The 16,577-nt window shown below is 44.5% G+C and overlaps 1 protein-coding gene across 6 annotated transcripts in view; it reads right to left on the bottom strand.

The window, feature by feature from the left end:
- The window catches only part of WDFY2 (WD repeat and FYVE domain containing 2), a 192,220-nt gene that overhangs the window by 35,627 nt on the left and 140,016 nt on the right, over window positions 1–16,577 (bottom strand). For 4 of the 6 annotated variants that reach the window (XM_086329181.1, XM_086329184.1, XM_086329182.1 and 1 more), the window contains 2 exons: window positions 15,705–15,855; window positions 7,290–7,402 (listed from right to left, as the gene is read on the bottom strand). In XM_086329181.1, the coding sequence (XP_086185307.1) occupies window positions 7,290–7,402; window positions 15,705–15,855 (264 nt within the window). Of the gene's footprint in view, window positions 1–7,192; window positions 7,403–15,704; window positions 15,856–16,577 lie in introns of all 6 variants that reach the window. The other 2 variants (XR_015138020.1, XR_015138021.1) reach the window with 1 other exon arrangement.

Raw genomic sequence — 16,577 nt, 5'->3', positions numbered from 1 at the left:
TGGTGAAACAAGTGTCTTTTTACTTATTTGGCTGTGCCGGGTCTTAGTTGTGGCATGTGGGATCTAGCTCCCTGACCAGGGATCGAACCTGGGTCCCCTGCATCAGAAGCTCGAAGTCTTAGCCCCTGGACTAACAGGGCATTCCCGTAAATCTGCATAATATTCCAGCATGTGGATGCACCTTATTTCACTCACTGTTAGATTTTTCAACTCTTCACTATTATAAATTTTGCTAAGATGAACACTTTTATACATAAAACTCTATTCACCATTCTGATTTAGTGAGAAGAAATTCCCAACCATGGCACCAGATCAGAGTATAAACACTTAGGAATTAAATACATGGTACCAAATGCTTAGGGAACTAATTTTTGGAGGCTGACAATATATCTTTCAAAAGCTACAGGCGAAGTGGAGGGTCACAAGTCAGGGCCCGCAAGTGCCGGGTGTGTGTCTACCAGTATGACCAGGTACCTCACCACGAGGGTCCCAATCACACCTGCTCAGTGAGGCTGCGTGGGTGAAGCAAGGCTGCAGGAGAGCCATCCAAGGGAGTCCTTGAATAAAGTACGGACCCTTCGGTTACTGCTCTTCCCTCCAGGTTGCAGGGGTGGGTGTTTCTGGAAAGGTAGACCTGCTCTAGTCTCTAGGCTGTACCTCGTCCTGAGATCCACAAGGGGACCTCCAGCTGACCCCCTGCCACCTCCTCAGCGTGCTGCTTGGTCACGTTCGGGTTAAAGCACCATGATATTCCCTCCTGAACCTGCTGTCACCGCCAACGTTCCCGTTTTCCGGAAATGGCACCACTGGCCACCGAATGCTTCAGACAGAAACATGGAAGCCACACCTCCCTGAATCAATCATCAAGCACTGCTGACCCCTCTCTCCTAGACAGACCTCAAATGCCTGCTCTTAGCTCCACGCCCAATGCTGTCCTTCCGGTTGAGACAGGAGTCTCCCTATCCATGCACTCCAACAGTAGCTTTCCTTCTATACACTCTCCCCACTCAATCCCCCACCGGCTGCTACCACAGGATCTGTTACCATGGAAACCACGTCACCACCCTGCCTCAGCTCCACCGCTGTTTTCCCACTGCCTGAGAAAGATGTCACATTGCCTAGAAGGTTGGCCTGTATCCCTCATGCCCGGCTCTCCACAGGGGCCAATGGGCTCCATTCACACTTACCCACTGTGGGCTTCAAACTGGCTTCATACATCTGGGGTCTGGAATGTTCCCGCCACCCAGTCTCCTTAGTGAAGTGAAAGTCGCTCAGTTGTGTCTGACGCTTTGCGACCCCATGGACTATACAGTCCATGGAATTCTCCAGGCCAGAATACTAGAGTGGGTAGCCGTTCCCTTCTTCAGGAGATCTTTCCAACCCAGGGGTCGAACCCAGGTCTCCTGCATTGCAGGCGGATTCTTTATCAGCTGAACCACAAGGGAAGCTCAAGAATACTGGAGTGGGTAGCCTATCCCTTCTCCAGTGGATCTTCCTGACCCAGGAATCGAACCAGGGTCTCTTGCATTGCAGGCAGATTCTTTACCAACTGAGCTATCAGTCTCCTTACAGTGTTGTTTAAACACCACTTTTCTTAGAAACCTTCCTTTAACTCTGTGGATGAGAAGAAACTTTCTTGTTATCTGCCCCTAAAGCAGCCGATGTGCAGCACTGGGGCTTCAGAACATTTGCTACACACATCATATTTCCAATTATTGGTTGAATGGCTCATACTGCATGAGCGGGAGTTGAACAGAGCAAGCACTAGGCTGAGTTTATTCACCAATGTGTGGCAGCCCTTGTCACATGGAGACCCTAGGACTTGACTGACTCTCGATGAAAATCCATGTCTATTGGGTGTGAAAGCCTCCATTGCAAACGAAAATTAAACTTGCAAATTAATGATATGAACGTGCACATTTGCACTGAACTTTGCCTGCTCTTGTTTTATTTTTGTTTAGCTAAACTTTACTTTCAAGACTTCTAACAGTCAGTGAACAAGTCTGTATTTCATTTTCCATTAAGTAGTATACTTTGGCAGGTTCACATTCAAGCCCTCCTGTTTCCAATATGTTCATACTAACCAAAAAATTTCTTAGAAGAAAAAAAAAAGATTTTATGGATACTATTAATTTTCAATGGTCAAAATCTGATTTTTTTCCCTTTGTTCAAATCAGTATATGACTTCCTGGTAGAAATATATTCTAATTTCTGCAGAAATATCAAAGAACTATGATAGTTGGCATTTAGTTCCAGAAATAAAACCAGCAGAGGGAGCGTAAGAATATAAAATCAGTTTACTAAATCCCCATGGGTTAGTAAATGCCATGTTTTGGCCTTCGGGTACGGCTATTAGGCAGATTCCATCACTAACTCACATTTTTTTATGACTTTCTGCACTGTGACAGAGAGTGATGGATGAATGGCTGTGACTCCGTACACATATTTGAAGAACTTATCTGCTTCTGAGTTTGAATCTGTACTGATTAGATCCCAAAGACCAGCCTTTAATGAATCTGGGCTCATCTTAAAGTCTTTGGGGGGTAAAGGAATGAGGTGATTAAGCTAATTCTCCATTCATAGACCCTTTGTCCACAATTGTGTCTGGCTGAGTTTGGGACCTCCCAAGGCCCAGATGGACTTACTACATAGGAAGAGCTTCACAATGCTCGAATCATCATGGAATCTCTCAGACACCCTGATACTACCTATAAATGAATCAGCAGTGCTGTAGCCAGACGGGAGATAGAGACTGGGTAGGTACTACTGTCTAGGAATAATGATAAGTTAGATATGTGATCGGGGTTTCCCTGGTGGCCCAGCGGTAAAGAACCTGACTGCCAATACAGCAGGCATGGGTTTGATCCCTGGGTCGGGAAGACCCCCTGGAGAAGGAAATGGCAATGCACTCCAGTATTCTTGCCTGGGAAATCCTATGGACAGAGAAGCCTGGCAGGCTACCGTCCAGTGGGTTGAAAAGAGCCGGACATGACTTAGTGAGTAAACAACAACAAGAAATGTGACCTGCTAAATTTATTTGCCTTTGGGTTAGATAATGACCTTTCTGGGCCATGTCCTCTCTTCCTCTAAGATACTTCCTGGTGAAATCACGTGAAAATATTTTGCCCTCTTTCAGAAAGATAAGATACAATATCAAGGTTCTCAGTTGTGTCCGACTCTGCGAATCCATGGACTATAGTCTTCCAGGCTCCTGTGCCCATGAGATTCTTCAGGCAAGAATACTGGAGTGGGTTGTCATTTCCTATTTCAGGGGATCTTCCTGACCCAAGGATCCAACCCACGTCTTTTACATCTCTTGCATTGGCAGGTAGGTTCTTAATCACTGGTGCTACCCGGAAAGCCCATGGAACTAACTTGGAAGAAAGAAAAGTGAAAGTGAAGTTGCTCAGTTGTGTCTGACTCTTTGCGACTCCATGGACTGTAGCCTACCAGGCTCCTCTGTCCATGGGATTTTCCAGGCAAGAGTACTGGAGTGGGTTGCCATTTCCTTCTCCAGGGAATCTTCCCGACCCAGGGATCAAACCTGGGTCTCCCGCATTGTAAGCAGACGCTTTTACTGTCGGAGCCACCAGGGAAGTCAACTTGGAAGACATGAAACAAACCCTCGGACCACCCCCTGGCTCATCTCACAAATAGAGGCAGCTGCTTGCCTCTTTTCTGACCTGGAGGCAGCAATACTGAACTCTGAGCCCTCAGATCAGTGCTCTGGACAACGTCTAACTATTAAAGAGTCAGAAGTTTGGGCTGAAAGCCACCTTTGCCGAAACCAAGTCTGGGAACTCTCCAGTTCATCACCATACCTGCTGAGCTAACTGCCTAAAACTTTACCTTGAGTCCATCAACTCCCTGCTCTCCCATCATTGCGGCCACACTGTGAAGGAAAGTTTCCTACCGGCTTTTCCATCATATCACTCTCTATAGCCAGAGCAATCTTTTAACATCCAATCAGGTTATATGAAAATTCCAGAGTAGGCAAAAAACAAAGGAACGGTTTTCTTTGCATGGGGAATGGGGAGAGGCAAAATGAAGCTACTGCTTTGGGGTGAAGCTTCTGGGCTTATCAGAATGCTTTCAAGGTTTACCCATATTATTGCACATATCAACAATTTCTTCGTATTGTTGAGTAATAGTCCCTTGTATGGATATATTATGTTCTATTTCTCCATTTATCAGTTGATGAACACATGAGTTGTTTCACTTTATGGACACTATGAATAATGTTATTTAAATTAGTATACAAAAAAAACATCCGACCAGGTTAACTTCTTCACTTAAAACCATTTCTCCCTGATGTCAGGATAATCCTCTCAGTGATCTGAACTGATTCTCATTTCCTTTCTGGCTTCCTTCTCCCCTCTCCCTCCCCCGACCATCAACACTCTGTGTTCCAGCCAAAGAGTTAGTAGGAGTTCCCAAGAGAACCAGGCTTTTGCAGATCCCCAGGCCTTGGACTCTGCTGGTTTGCTCTGCCTGCACTGTTCTCCTTCCTTCTCTTTCATGAACTCAACTCTCACTCCTCCCCTAAGCTCTTAGGTCCAAGGCACATCTCCCCTGGGGAGACTTCCCTGACCAACTCCCACTCCTGTGCCAGCGAGGTGCCCGCTCCATATTCATGGACAAGCATGGTGTGGCTCCCCCAACTCTGCCACCAGGCACTATAATCACTGTTTAGCTTCAGCCTCACTCACTGGGTAGAGAGGAATTTGAGAATGATGACTATCCCTTTTTGTTCTGTGACTGGGAGTGGTGGCCAAGGTCAACCAGGGAGAGCCCAGGAGGTCCCGGCAGAATCCCCCAGTACAACCCCAAAGGAGAGGAGCGAGTGCCCTCAGAGGCTTCAAACGGAGACGGAATGTGTTTCAGAAGCCAAACGAGGGCAGTCGCAGCAGGAAGGAATGGCCACAATGTCAAACGCTACCGAGAGGTTAAGTAGGACAGAGTTTAAAGCATGGCCACTGGCCACCTCGGGGACAGCAGTGTGACCGGAGTGACGGAACGAGCCAAACTGCAGGTGGCAGGAAAGCCAGTGGGAGGGAAGAAAGTGAAGCAGCGGGGAAAATGATAGTCTTTTAAGAATCCGTGCCAACATGAAGGTACTATGCTAAGTGAAACAGACCAGTCACAAAACAACCAATCTGTAGGCTTCGCCTCATGTGCGGTGCCTAGAGTCACTAAATGCAGACAGACAGACAGCAGGATGGTGGTTGCCAGGGCCTGGGGGGAGGGGCTGGGGCAGGGAGTGAGTTGGTGTCTCAAGGGCACAGTTTCTGTTTTACGAGATAAAGAATGTTCTGGGTGGTGGTGGTTGCACAACAGTGTGAAGGTACTTACTGTCACTGAACTGCACACTTAAAAATGGTCAAAGTGGGGACTTCCCAGTGATTCTCCTGGTCGGGGAACTGTGTGCTGCATGGCACAACCCCTCCCCACCCCCCTAAAAAAGGTAAAAAAAAGGTTAATGGTCAAAATGGTCAATTTTAGGTTGTGCACATTTCACTGCAACTTAAAAAAATAAAAAAGCAGCACTGCTGTTAAGATGAGATCAGAGGGGTTTTGTTAGTTTTTTTTTTCCCCCAGAAGCAAAAAAAAGTTTCGATGTTAGTAACTTGCAAAGAGTTGGTCAAAAGGGAGACCGAAGGATTAACCTGCAGCGTGGAGACCCTGAGAAAGAAGAGCCTGGGGCCGAGGACAGCACGAGGCAGGAGGGCAAGAGATGAGGAGGCAGAGGAGGAGAAGTTGGCTTACTGTGGAGGGAAGATGGGATGGTCAAGAACCAAACATTTTAAGAAAGCTTCTGATAACCTTTGTTTTTCTTTGAGCGAGGTCTGGGGAGAGTGGGGAAGGTCTAAAAAAGCTGCCGAGGGAATGAGAGGAGGGGTGTCCTGCGTATGGAGCCGGGTTCTGTGAGGCAGCCCCTGGGTCTGGGCTGGAGGGATGGCTCTGGTAACGGTCGGCAGAGGCTCCGGCCGTGACCCCCGGCAGACCCCGCAGCTGACTGCACGAGGAGACGAGTGCACGAGTCTGAATCCCAGGTTAAATTTACCAAGGAGGGGGGTCAAGGAGCCCCAAACTGAGAATGCTGGGGAATGCACAGCTGAAGCGAGGGGGACAGAAGGAAAGATGGGCCCAAGGACGCTGGGGAATGAGGGGTCCAAAGCAGGACTCCTCCCCCAGGACAAGAGCAAGCGCAGGTGGAGACAGGGCTTAGGGAAGCCACAGATCAGGAGACCGAGGTCAGCGGGGAAACAGTCCCGACACGGGGCAGTTTCAGGTCCCTGTCAGGTCAGAGTAAAGGTGGCTAAAAAGAGAAATCCAATCAGAAGAGACCTGGGTTCTACCCACAAGGGAGGTTTCTGTGTGTTCTTCCTCCCTAAGGCACAGATAATTAAGATGATCTTTGATGAATCTTTCCCCTAGATTCAATCTTCTCTTTACAGCATTCCTCTTTTTGCCTTCAGGAAATCCCTTATGATCTAGGTACTATCCCATTTTACATCCTCATTCACCTACTTTTGTTCTTATAGACATCTAGACTCATATTAACTCTGTTCTACACTGAACAGTGGGCTGGTAAACCGCAGAAGACACAAAAGCTTGCTAAGAACTACGGACAGGCAATGATTCATTTTCCAGGGTCAACATCACATGTTAAAAACACGAGTAAAAAATTAATCATCACTGTTTACCCAAGTCTTTCAAAGGCTAAGTGTGGGTATAGTTTATCACCCTGCTTAAATGACCTTGAGCAGGCCAGTAACATAAAGGGGGTCTTGAAAAGAGCTCCAGAGTAAGGAAAATTAAAGAGGAACCTGTTCCTTTTTTATGTAGGCTAGCTACCAGTGAGAAATCTATTTTTCATTTCACTTGTCTTCGAAGTAGAAGTCTGTCCCACCCACCATCTCCTTGCTCCAAGGAGGGCACAGACCGAGCTGTCCTTCCAGGGTTCGTGCAGTTGCCACACAGCCTCAAACGACGTCTCATTTAATATCTGCCCACCACGGCTTTCTCCAGCATAACATGACAAAGAACCAGATCACCACCACTGCTGAAACAGACTGTTTGCTCTTTTGTTTGAACCGATGGAGAACATTTCTGACCCTCCATCATACTGAATCATGCTGCAATCAGTTACATCTATCCCGTGTTACCATCACACAGGCCCAGAGTGTACCTCGTCACTTTCACAGCACATCATGTGAATATCAGAACACGCGGCAGGGGACAGTCGGTGTGAGAGCAGCACTTGGAGGGTCGGCTTTCAGTCCCACCTGTGTGTCCTCTGAATGTTGTGACCAGGGTGCAGTTTTCTTGCTCCAGTTTGAGGATGGTTACTTGGCCTGACTGGTCACCAATGAACACGTGCCGGGTTTCAACATCAAATCTATCATGTAAGCATTAAGGATTGTTTCTCAAAAGTGAGTGGATGGGTTGACTGCCCCCCACCTTCCCACCAAAAAAAAGCATAAATGTAAAAGAAAGGTGCAAATCTCACACGAGGAGAACCTGGATATAATGCTGAAAGACACAAAAAGCGGAAGTAACTAAGTAGAAGACATGCTGTATTACTGCACAGTGGGACTCAACATGATAAAGATGAGAATTCTGACAACATGAATTTATAAATCTAATATAATCCCTGCAAAAATTAATTTTTCCCCTTAGAATTGGATATATTCATTCTAAAGTTCACATAGAAAAATAAGCAAGCAAGAGGAGCCAAGAATACTCTGAAAATAAGAGTAATGTGGTATTGTGACTGGGGGAGGTTAGCCCTACTAGATGTTAAAACATGTTGTAGTCTCTTTAACTGAGTGTGCTACTTAAATAGACAGACCACAGGAACAGAATAGAAAGTCTAGAAATAAGCCCCAAAGCATGTAGAAATTTAGTACATATCTGATAAAAATCTGGCTTTTCAAATGAACAAGGAAAAGATGAGTGAAACACAAAGCCGGCACACACTGAGCAGTCATTTGGAAAAATAGAACAGGATCTGTATTTCTTTATATGCCAGGATGAACTTCAAACTAATGAGGGATCTAAATTAAAAAAATGAAAAATATAAGTTCTAGATGGGAGAGTTTCCTTCTAACCTTGGAGTGGGGAAAGCTATGATTCAAAAACACAAACAACAAGCAGAATACCATAAACAAGGCACAAGACAAACTGGAAAAAATATCTGCACCTGATGCCACAGGAGGTCCAAATCTCTAATATAAAAAGAGCAGTTAGGAAGAAGACTACAAACCTAGTTTTAAAAAAAAAATGGGCAAGACACATGAATGGATAGCTGAAGAAATGAAAATGGTACTTTGCAGGAAAAAAAAAAAACCTAGCAGGCCTGACTGGTATCCTCTGAAAGGCTGCTATTTCAAGATTGGCATGGCGTCTGGGAACTTGGATTTTGGGAGCGTTCCCACCACTTTAACAGACAATAGTGGCTGACTGTGCCTTAACTGTGTAAACAATATAATTTGTGCCAAACACCTGCTTTCCTTCTGGGAGCCTGGAATGCTGGTCCATGTAAGAAGAGGCTGCCTATGTGACTGGTCTCCAGTAACAACCCAAAGCCATCCCTGGTTGGGAATGCCCAGCAATGCTACTTGAACAGATCTGCCCCAGAGATGCAGTGGTCAAAATAAGGAATGATATCCCATAACGCAGTAAGAGCTAAAGTTTGGAAACGATCCAAAAGTTCATCAAAAGAGGACTTAGAAAATATGATGCGTGCCTGGTCGCTTCAGTCATGTCCCACTCTTTGCCACCCCATGGACTACAGAGCCTTCCAGGCTCCTCTGTCCGTGGGATTCTCGAGGCAAGAGTACTGGAGAGGGTTGCCATGCCCTCCTCCAGGGGATCCTCCTGACCCAGGGATCGACCCTGAGTCTCTTATGTCTCTTGCACTGGCAACAGGTTCTTTACCACTAGTGGCCACCTGGGAAACCCATTAACTACGATACATTCGGCCAAAGGAACCCGACACAGCTAGGAAACTTGACATGGAATAATTTCCAGGGTATTTTATTAAGTGGGGAAATAAAGCCGAGGTATGTGAGAGTTTACATGCTACCCTACCTTTGTGTAAGAGCAAAAGGGAAATATAAGAGAGAAAGTGTGTGTGTGTGTGCGCGCGCGTGTGCGCGCGCGCATGTGTGCTTATATTTATGAAAGGAAACACTGGAAAGATAAATTAAGATTGATCAAAATGGCCGTCGGGACGTTCCGGGTGGTTCAGTGGTTAAGACTCTGGGCTCCGAAACAGGGGGCACAGGTCTGATCCGTGGTCAGGGAACCAGGTCCTGCATGCCACAACTAATGGTTCTGAGTGCCACAACTAAGACCTGGCACACACAAACTAAAAAAAAAAAAAATTTTTTAATCAAAAAAATTAACGAAAAACATTTTTAAGTGTAAAAATTTTTAAAAATTTAAATGGCTGCCTACGGAGAGGGGAGAAAAAAACTGAGCAGATGAGGGTGGTAGTAAGAATTTTCTCTCATCAGGTCATTTCCATGATGGAATCTTGTAATTATTTTACATATGAAAAATATTTATAATTAAAAAAAATCCCCAAAATTGACAACAAAGAAAAATGAATACAGCTACTATCAACTTCCTGATATAACCACAGAGCTAACATAATTATTTCAAATCACTTTAAAACCCAGTATTTTAACTGTATATTCTTGGTAGAATATATCCTCAGGACAAAGAAAACAGCAAAAAAAACTAAAATCTCATTCAGTGGTCCTGTTATTATAATACTGTATCATTATTTTGAAACAAATATCCCATGCTAGTGCTCAGTCACTAAATCATGTCCAACTTTTTCAACCCCATGACAGTAGCCCGCCAGGCTCCTCTGTCCATGGGGTTCTCCAGGCAAGAATACTGGAGTGGGTTGCCGTTTCCTTCTCCAGGGGTCTTCCCAACCCAGGGATCAAACTCAAGTCTCCTGCACCGGCAGGTGGATTCTTTGCCACTGAGCCACCAGGGAAGCCCTAAATATACCATGGGAAAAGCAAAATAAGGAATTATGCTGATGCTTAGGAACTAAGGTTTTCAGCCCAAGATAAAAGAATCAAGTACAAAAATGAAATAAAAACTCTATAAGGTGAAATCTGAAATAGAAATATTATGTGAACTGATGATTTGTTTTCCTTTTTAAAAAATACACATACACTTATTTCCTAGCTATATCTGAGTACTGTTCCTCACTAAGAGGAACGGCTGATTCCAGGGCTGGAACGGGAAAATACCAGACGAGCTTAAAACATGTTGCGTCAAGAAACAAAAATGCTGGAGTAGGAAATGGCAACCCACTCCAGGATTGCTGCCTGGAAAAGTCTGTGGACAGAGGAGCCTGGCAGGCTACAGCTCATGGGGTCACAAAGAGTTGACACAACGGAGCAGCTGAACACAAACAAGGGCCCACCTTAATCCAGACTGATCTCATCTCAAAACCACAATCACATGTACAAAGACTGTTTTTCCAAATCAGGTCCTCTTTGTAGGTTCTGGGTTACAACTTGGGCATATCTTTGGGGCCGCTATTAAACCTGCTGCGGTCTGGTAAGAAAAAAACAAAACAAAAATGCTACCAAAGGCGAGTGGGGTTCTATCAAAAAGACACAGGAGGCAAAATAATGTGGCTCTTACTGGCCAAAGATGGGACAACATGAGCATCAGGAAAAAAAAAAAAAAAATAAGGGGAACAAGTTCCCTGGTGATCCAGTGGTTAGGACTCCACACTTTCACTGCCAAGGACCCAGGTTTGATCCCTAGTCAGGGAAGTAGGATCTCATAAAGCTGGTTGGCATAGCCAAGAAAAAAAAATAAATTTTAAAAAAATTTTTAAAAAGAAAGAAAGTGGGAAAAGAGGAGCAGTTTACTGAAATATACTGAATATATCATTAAAAACCAAACCAAGAGTTTATAATAATGCTCAAAAAACAAATCTCTACTGAAGGTAACTAGGGCATTAAATGTCTGCTCTAAAAAATGAGCAATTAAAGAGAAATAATTAAGAACTTATGTTGCTTTTCCTATACTAATTGTATTTCAGGATAACCAAACAGCTGTAGTCAATGAGGGAAAGTTCTACTTTATAGAAGAAATCCAACTAATAAATGTAGGAAAAAAATGAAAGGATTACAAAATCACCCTTTCGCAATCCTAATGAAAGGACCGGATTTGGGAAAAGAAAAGCAGTGGATGAACCCATAAAGGACAGGCTGATGGGGAAGAGTGCCCTGCAGGGACCCCGCTGTCACTACCAGAACCACCGATCCATCCTGCTGTCACTGGAAGGGTGATGACCCGACATGCTGTGTGTCCTGATGAGGAGCAGAATGAACCACACGGTACAAATACCAAGTGTTCTGCCCAAAAGCTGAATCCGAACTGAATCAAGATATCAGAGGCCACTTTCAGCTTACAGAAAAATTAGGGGAAAAGGTAGGAAGAAGAACAAGTTATATGACATTACGAGGAAGCAGAGGTCACTTCAGAACGTGAGACTCTAAAGGAGAACTGACTCAGTCCCCTCAACAAACGTATAGTGGCAATAAAAAAAATCTGAAAGGAAGACTGGGAAATTCAGGAGATGCAGCAACCACCTCCAACGTGCGGACCTTGTCTGGACTTGATTTCAAACAGATCCACTGCAAAAAGCCACTTCTGAAACAGTATGTTAAGCTTGAAAATGTATCAATTATTCAGTATTATCAAGGAGTGATTGTCAACTTTAGGAGTAATGACAGCACTGTGGTTATTGGGAAAAGATTCATATTTTTGAGAGGTGCATAATGAAGTGTGTAAGGATAAGAAGCCATAAGGTTTGGAATTTGCTTTAAACTACTCCAGTGAAAAGACAGACAGATAGGGACAGAAGACCCACAGTGCATTGGAGCAGTAAGTACATGAGTGTCTACTACACTATCTTCTTCAATTTGATATGAGTTTTAAAATTTTCATATTAAGACATTTTTTTAAGCAAAGGAGAACAAAGTAGAGCAAATTCTCCTGGTCTCAAGAATAGGGAGAAAAGTTATCAGGTATACATAAAACAATATTAGGATTTACAAAGAATAAGATCGCCTTAAATTTAATTATCTTGATTAATTGTAAGAACACAGATGAAAAAACAGATGCCTGTCTTCGCAACTTTGGGGAAATAACACACACACACACACACACACATACATGGATGCAACACAAGCTATTTGGAAGAGGGCTAAAATAAAATTATAGTAAAACCTCAAAGCCAGAGTGACTGGAATTTAGTGTGACATGAGGAAATATGAAAATCAAGATACTCTTAATAGCTTTTCAGTACTCTTTTCCCAAACAGGAACAAACAGAAGAGGGTGGTACCTTGGAAATATCTCCAACATGGATAAATTCTTAAGATGCAGAGTACCTAAATTATTTTTCTGGAAGCATGACCAGATGTGACCAAAACTTGGTCCAATGACAGAATGAAGGATGAGGCTAGATCAATGTAAAGACCAGCAACAGAGGTAGGGGAGGAAAACAGTTCCATGTCCTACGTCAACCTGCCCTGGGACCTTGGGGAAACAGCTCCATTCTGCTGTATCTAGTTGGGCCCAGGGCTAGCTCAAAGACTTAAAAACCCAAGTTCTAATCCTGGTTCTGCCAGGTTAACAGTCACGCGACCTCAAGAAAGTCTCTTAACCTGTTGAGCCTCTCTGATGCATTCTACTCTGAAAATTGAGAATTAGGTCTTTATGTTTTGCTAGGGAACAAAGTAACATTATATAGAAGCACTAGGTAAACACTCAGGGGCTGCAAATATAAGATATTTTCTTCTTTTTCCTCTCCTTCACTTCCTTATTGTTACTATCCTTGTTGTTGTTGGTAATAGGATAGTCTGGCTTCCCAGGCAGTGCTAATGGTGAAGAAGCCACCTGCCAATGCAGGAGACCCAGGAGATTCGATCCCTGGGTCAGGAAGACCCCCTGGAGGGGGCAATGGCAACCCACGCCAGTATTCTTGGTTGGAAAATCCATGGACAGAGAAGCCTGGTGGGCTCTTGTCCACGGGGCTGCAAAGGGCCGGATACGACTGAACACACACACACAAAACGGTAGTTCACTTAATACTTGAAGCGTCAGATCTTCAGCCAAAGCAACAAAGATTTTGAGGTGATTTCAAACCTGATAATTCAATTTGTGAACTGGTCAGTCGTCCTGTCATCCTTTGTTTCTCTACTTGGATTTTGGTTACTTTCTTTGCATATTTACTTCGCAAAGAGGCCCGAAAGAAGAGGAGAAAGGCTATATTCCCTCTGACTTATCCTATCACTGTTGGCTTGTTTGAATGACTGTTTGAGATGCAGATGGGAGAGAATGAATTTATATGTAGAAGATTTTTATCTACACCACCAGCGTCCACTATGAAGAGAAATGGGGGTCATAATATTATTCTGAACATTTTAAGTTATTTCAACAGATCTTCTTTTCATTATCACTAACCACCCCCGCCCTGCCCCCCGAAAAAAAACCCTGTAAGTATAGAAGACGGCAGAAAGACAAGGGGGGCGAGGTGGTGGAGGAGGGGGGTCCCATGAAACAAATGGGTTTAAAAACTGGATTTTAAGTAAACCTTAATGCTGTATGGGTGGCTTATTAGCAATCTACGCACCAGGCGGCTCCCAGGAAAAGCCCTGCAGCCTGGGAAAGTCACATGGTTCCTGGATGAGACTGGCAAATTCAGCGTCGTTATGCATCAGGGCACGGCACTGGGAAAGTACCAGGCAGATACACGCTCCCAGGAGCTAGGGCTGGCACTGTGACTCCAGAACTGGAGCTAGGGAGGTGGAGGGAGTTTTCTGGAAGGGCATCTCTGCAGTATTGCAGCTCCCTTCCAAGGTTGGACTGAATGGTCATTTGCACGGGGGAAGGAAGCCTGAGGCTTTCACTACACATCAAAGCTTCTGCTAGCCAATCACATGATTTTTTTCTGCTTGGTAAACCACATGGTGTGGCCAAAGGAAACAGCTGAAAAATGAAGATGACCTTTGGAGATGCCTGAACAGATGAGTCAAAGACTATAATAAGAGTCAGGACAAGTTTAATTCTGTGTATTTATGGGGTTCCCCCCCCCCCATTTTCAGATTGTTTTAAAAATAAACTTCTTAAGGGCAAGATCTGTATTTCTTTCTATGCTCCCCGGCTTGGTTAGGTGATACAGAAGATACATCACTAGGCTTGGCTAGTGATAGAGAAGCCAGAATGTTAAGAACAAATTATATTGATGCCATTGGTTCTTTTCTCAAAGGGGTAATGCAGTTTAACTGCTGGGAAAACCCAGCAGTCCACAGCAGAAGACCTGGGTTGTGGTGGTGATTTTCCTTCATACCAGCTAGGGGGCTGCAGAGAGAGGCATGGGATCCACTCTGGGCTGTAGCTGCTCATCTGTAAATGAGAAATTGGACGGATGATCTCTCGGGGAGATCTAATCTAAGCACTACAAGAAATCATTAATCTACTGGCAGGAGAGATCATGTACTTCAATTCAAGCATTATGCTTGTCTGAACTGGCTTTTTAGTAAGTAAAGCATGGAGTTTCTTTTATCAGCCACCCTCTCAAAGATAAGTTGATCTCGATTTCCATTCCTCCTCACCCTTGCTTCTGGTCTTCTTGGTAACTTGCTATTTTTAAAACTTTCCATATGGCCACTCTCGGTTTCTTCCTCTTGCCTTTCCAGTAGGAAAATAAGAGTGACACTATCCTAAACACACACACACACAAATACAACAACTGCCACATGTCTGCAAGGAAACAGCAAGGTACTCTGCCAGATGGTTGCAAGTTACTGAACAGGCATTTTATAAATATGAGATGAAAATCTGAAAGCAAGTCTTATTCTTTCATCCTGTTTCTGCAGACAAGTAATCTGTTTCTAACTGTTTCCTCATTTGTCAGAAGGTGGAGAGATTCTATGCTTTTGAAAGAAGAAACTCAGGGCCCCTTCCTTCTTACAATGGTAGCATCACCCATCCAGGTCTCACACTTGTCAGGCCCAAGTGCCCACAGCGCTGGATGTGAGGATCACCCATCATTAGCAGGTATGCGCAGTGAGCACACGGACCCTGGAAGCTTGGGAGATAAGAGTTAGTATCATTCTACACATTCTGGAAAAATCTGGCACCTGGAACAAAGACTCGTACATAGCATTACCGTGTTCAGCCTACGCTGGTCCCAGCATGGCAGCTTCTCAATAAATATTCTTAAAATGAATAGGGATCCTGTGGTTCTTCTGCCAGGCACCAAAATGCGAGGGTTCTCAACCTTAATACCTATGTGTAAATTATTTCTGTACAAAAATAAAAGACTGCATTATCTCCGTGTTCCATAATCTTTCTGACAGCTGAGGCTCACAAATCTGGGCTGTGTGCTGTGTAGACGTCAGACTCTGCTCACGGCAGACCCACAACCTGCTCGGCAGGGACTGTTATTTCAGGCGAAATTGATTTACCCCGCCTACATGAGGACCCCTGACAATTTACGTGTTAGGACAGTTTATAAGCATCTTAATCAGAAGGGCAGCTCAGCAAATAAAACACGAAACCTTCAAAGTGCACATACCCAGAATGCTCATGAAAGAAAGAAGTCAACAGCTAAGTTCCCACCAAGGGATTCTGTCCAGCAAAGGATACTGCAGGCCTGAGGCCACAGCACTGGTGCGGTAACCTCCCAGACGCTGCCCACTCTCGGAGCAGTGCCAGGCAAACTGCTTGTCCTGTCCCGTGCTCAGCACCCACTCCAGCTCCAGGACAAACTGGATCATCGTCACTCGGCTCTGATGCGCTGAAAACCAAGAGACAAGAAAACAACCCATCAAGCATTCTAAATGAGGCATGGTGCCGGGAGCCGGCATATTGCATATTGAGTGCATATTGCATATTGAGTGCAGCACTTTCCACAGCATCATTTTTCAGGATCTGGAATAGCTCAACTGGAATTCTATCACAGCGTGAGGAACTCCGCCCATGACAAAGGTCATGAGGAAGGAGGCTCGGCATACGCAAAGGCGGGATCGAGCTTCAGGAGTCCCCCTGGAAATTCTCGAGCATCTACCCCCAAAACCAGAGTCTGCCTACTTTCTGCTTTGTGCTTTCACCTACATCTCTGACTTTACGGGGGGCTGTCCCCCACTACCTCTCTGAAAAAAGAGTTAGCTTACAGCTCCAGTTAATAATTCCTGGGTGTGACAGTGTTTTAACCTACAAACTCCTTTGGAAATCCTCTGGCCTGCCTGAATAGGTTTTTCCGGCCACATGTGATTGTTCAGAGCCTCCCAACTGTGAGAGGCAGGAGATGTTCTAAACTGTCTAAACACAGATTCTTTTGAGTAGTTAAAAGATTGATTAGAAATTGTATTGGTGAAGGGATTTTCATTTGTTGGGCCAATGTTTGCTGCTAAGTCTCCATATCCCTTACCTGCTGTGTCCCTGGCAGTGTATTGATTAATATAATTGGTGTAAGTAGTAGCTTTAATGTTTGTAACCTGGGACCCTTGAGTTAATTCT

This window comes from Bos grunniens, chromosome 12 (genome assembly GCF_055505025.1).
Source record: "Bos grunniens cultivar Pamir isolate PY7600 chromosome 12, Bosgru_T2T1.0, whole genome shotgun sequence".
Lineage (NCBI taxonomy): Eukaryota > Metazoa > Chordata > Mammalia > Artiodactyla > Bovidae > Bos > Bos grunniens.
Note: the sequence above shows the minus strand (reverse complement) of the source record. Positions and strands in the feature narration are given on the sequence as shown.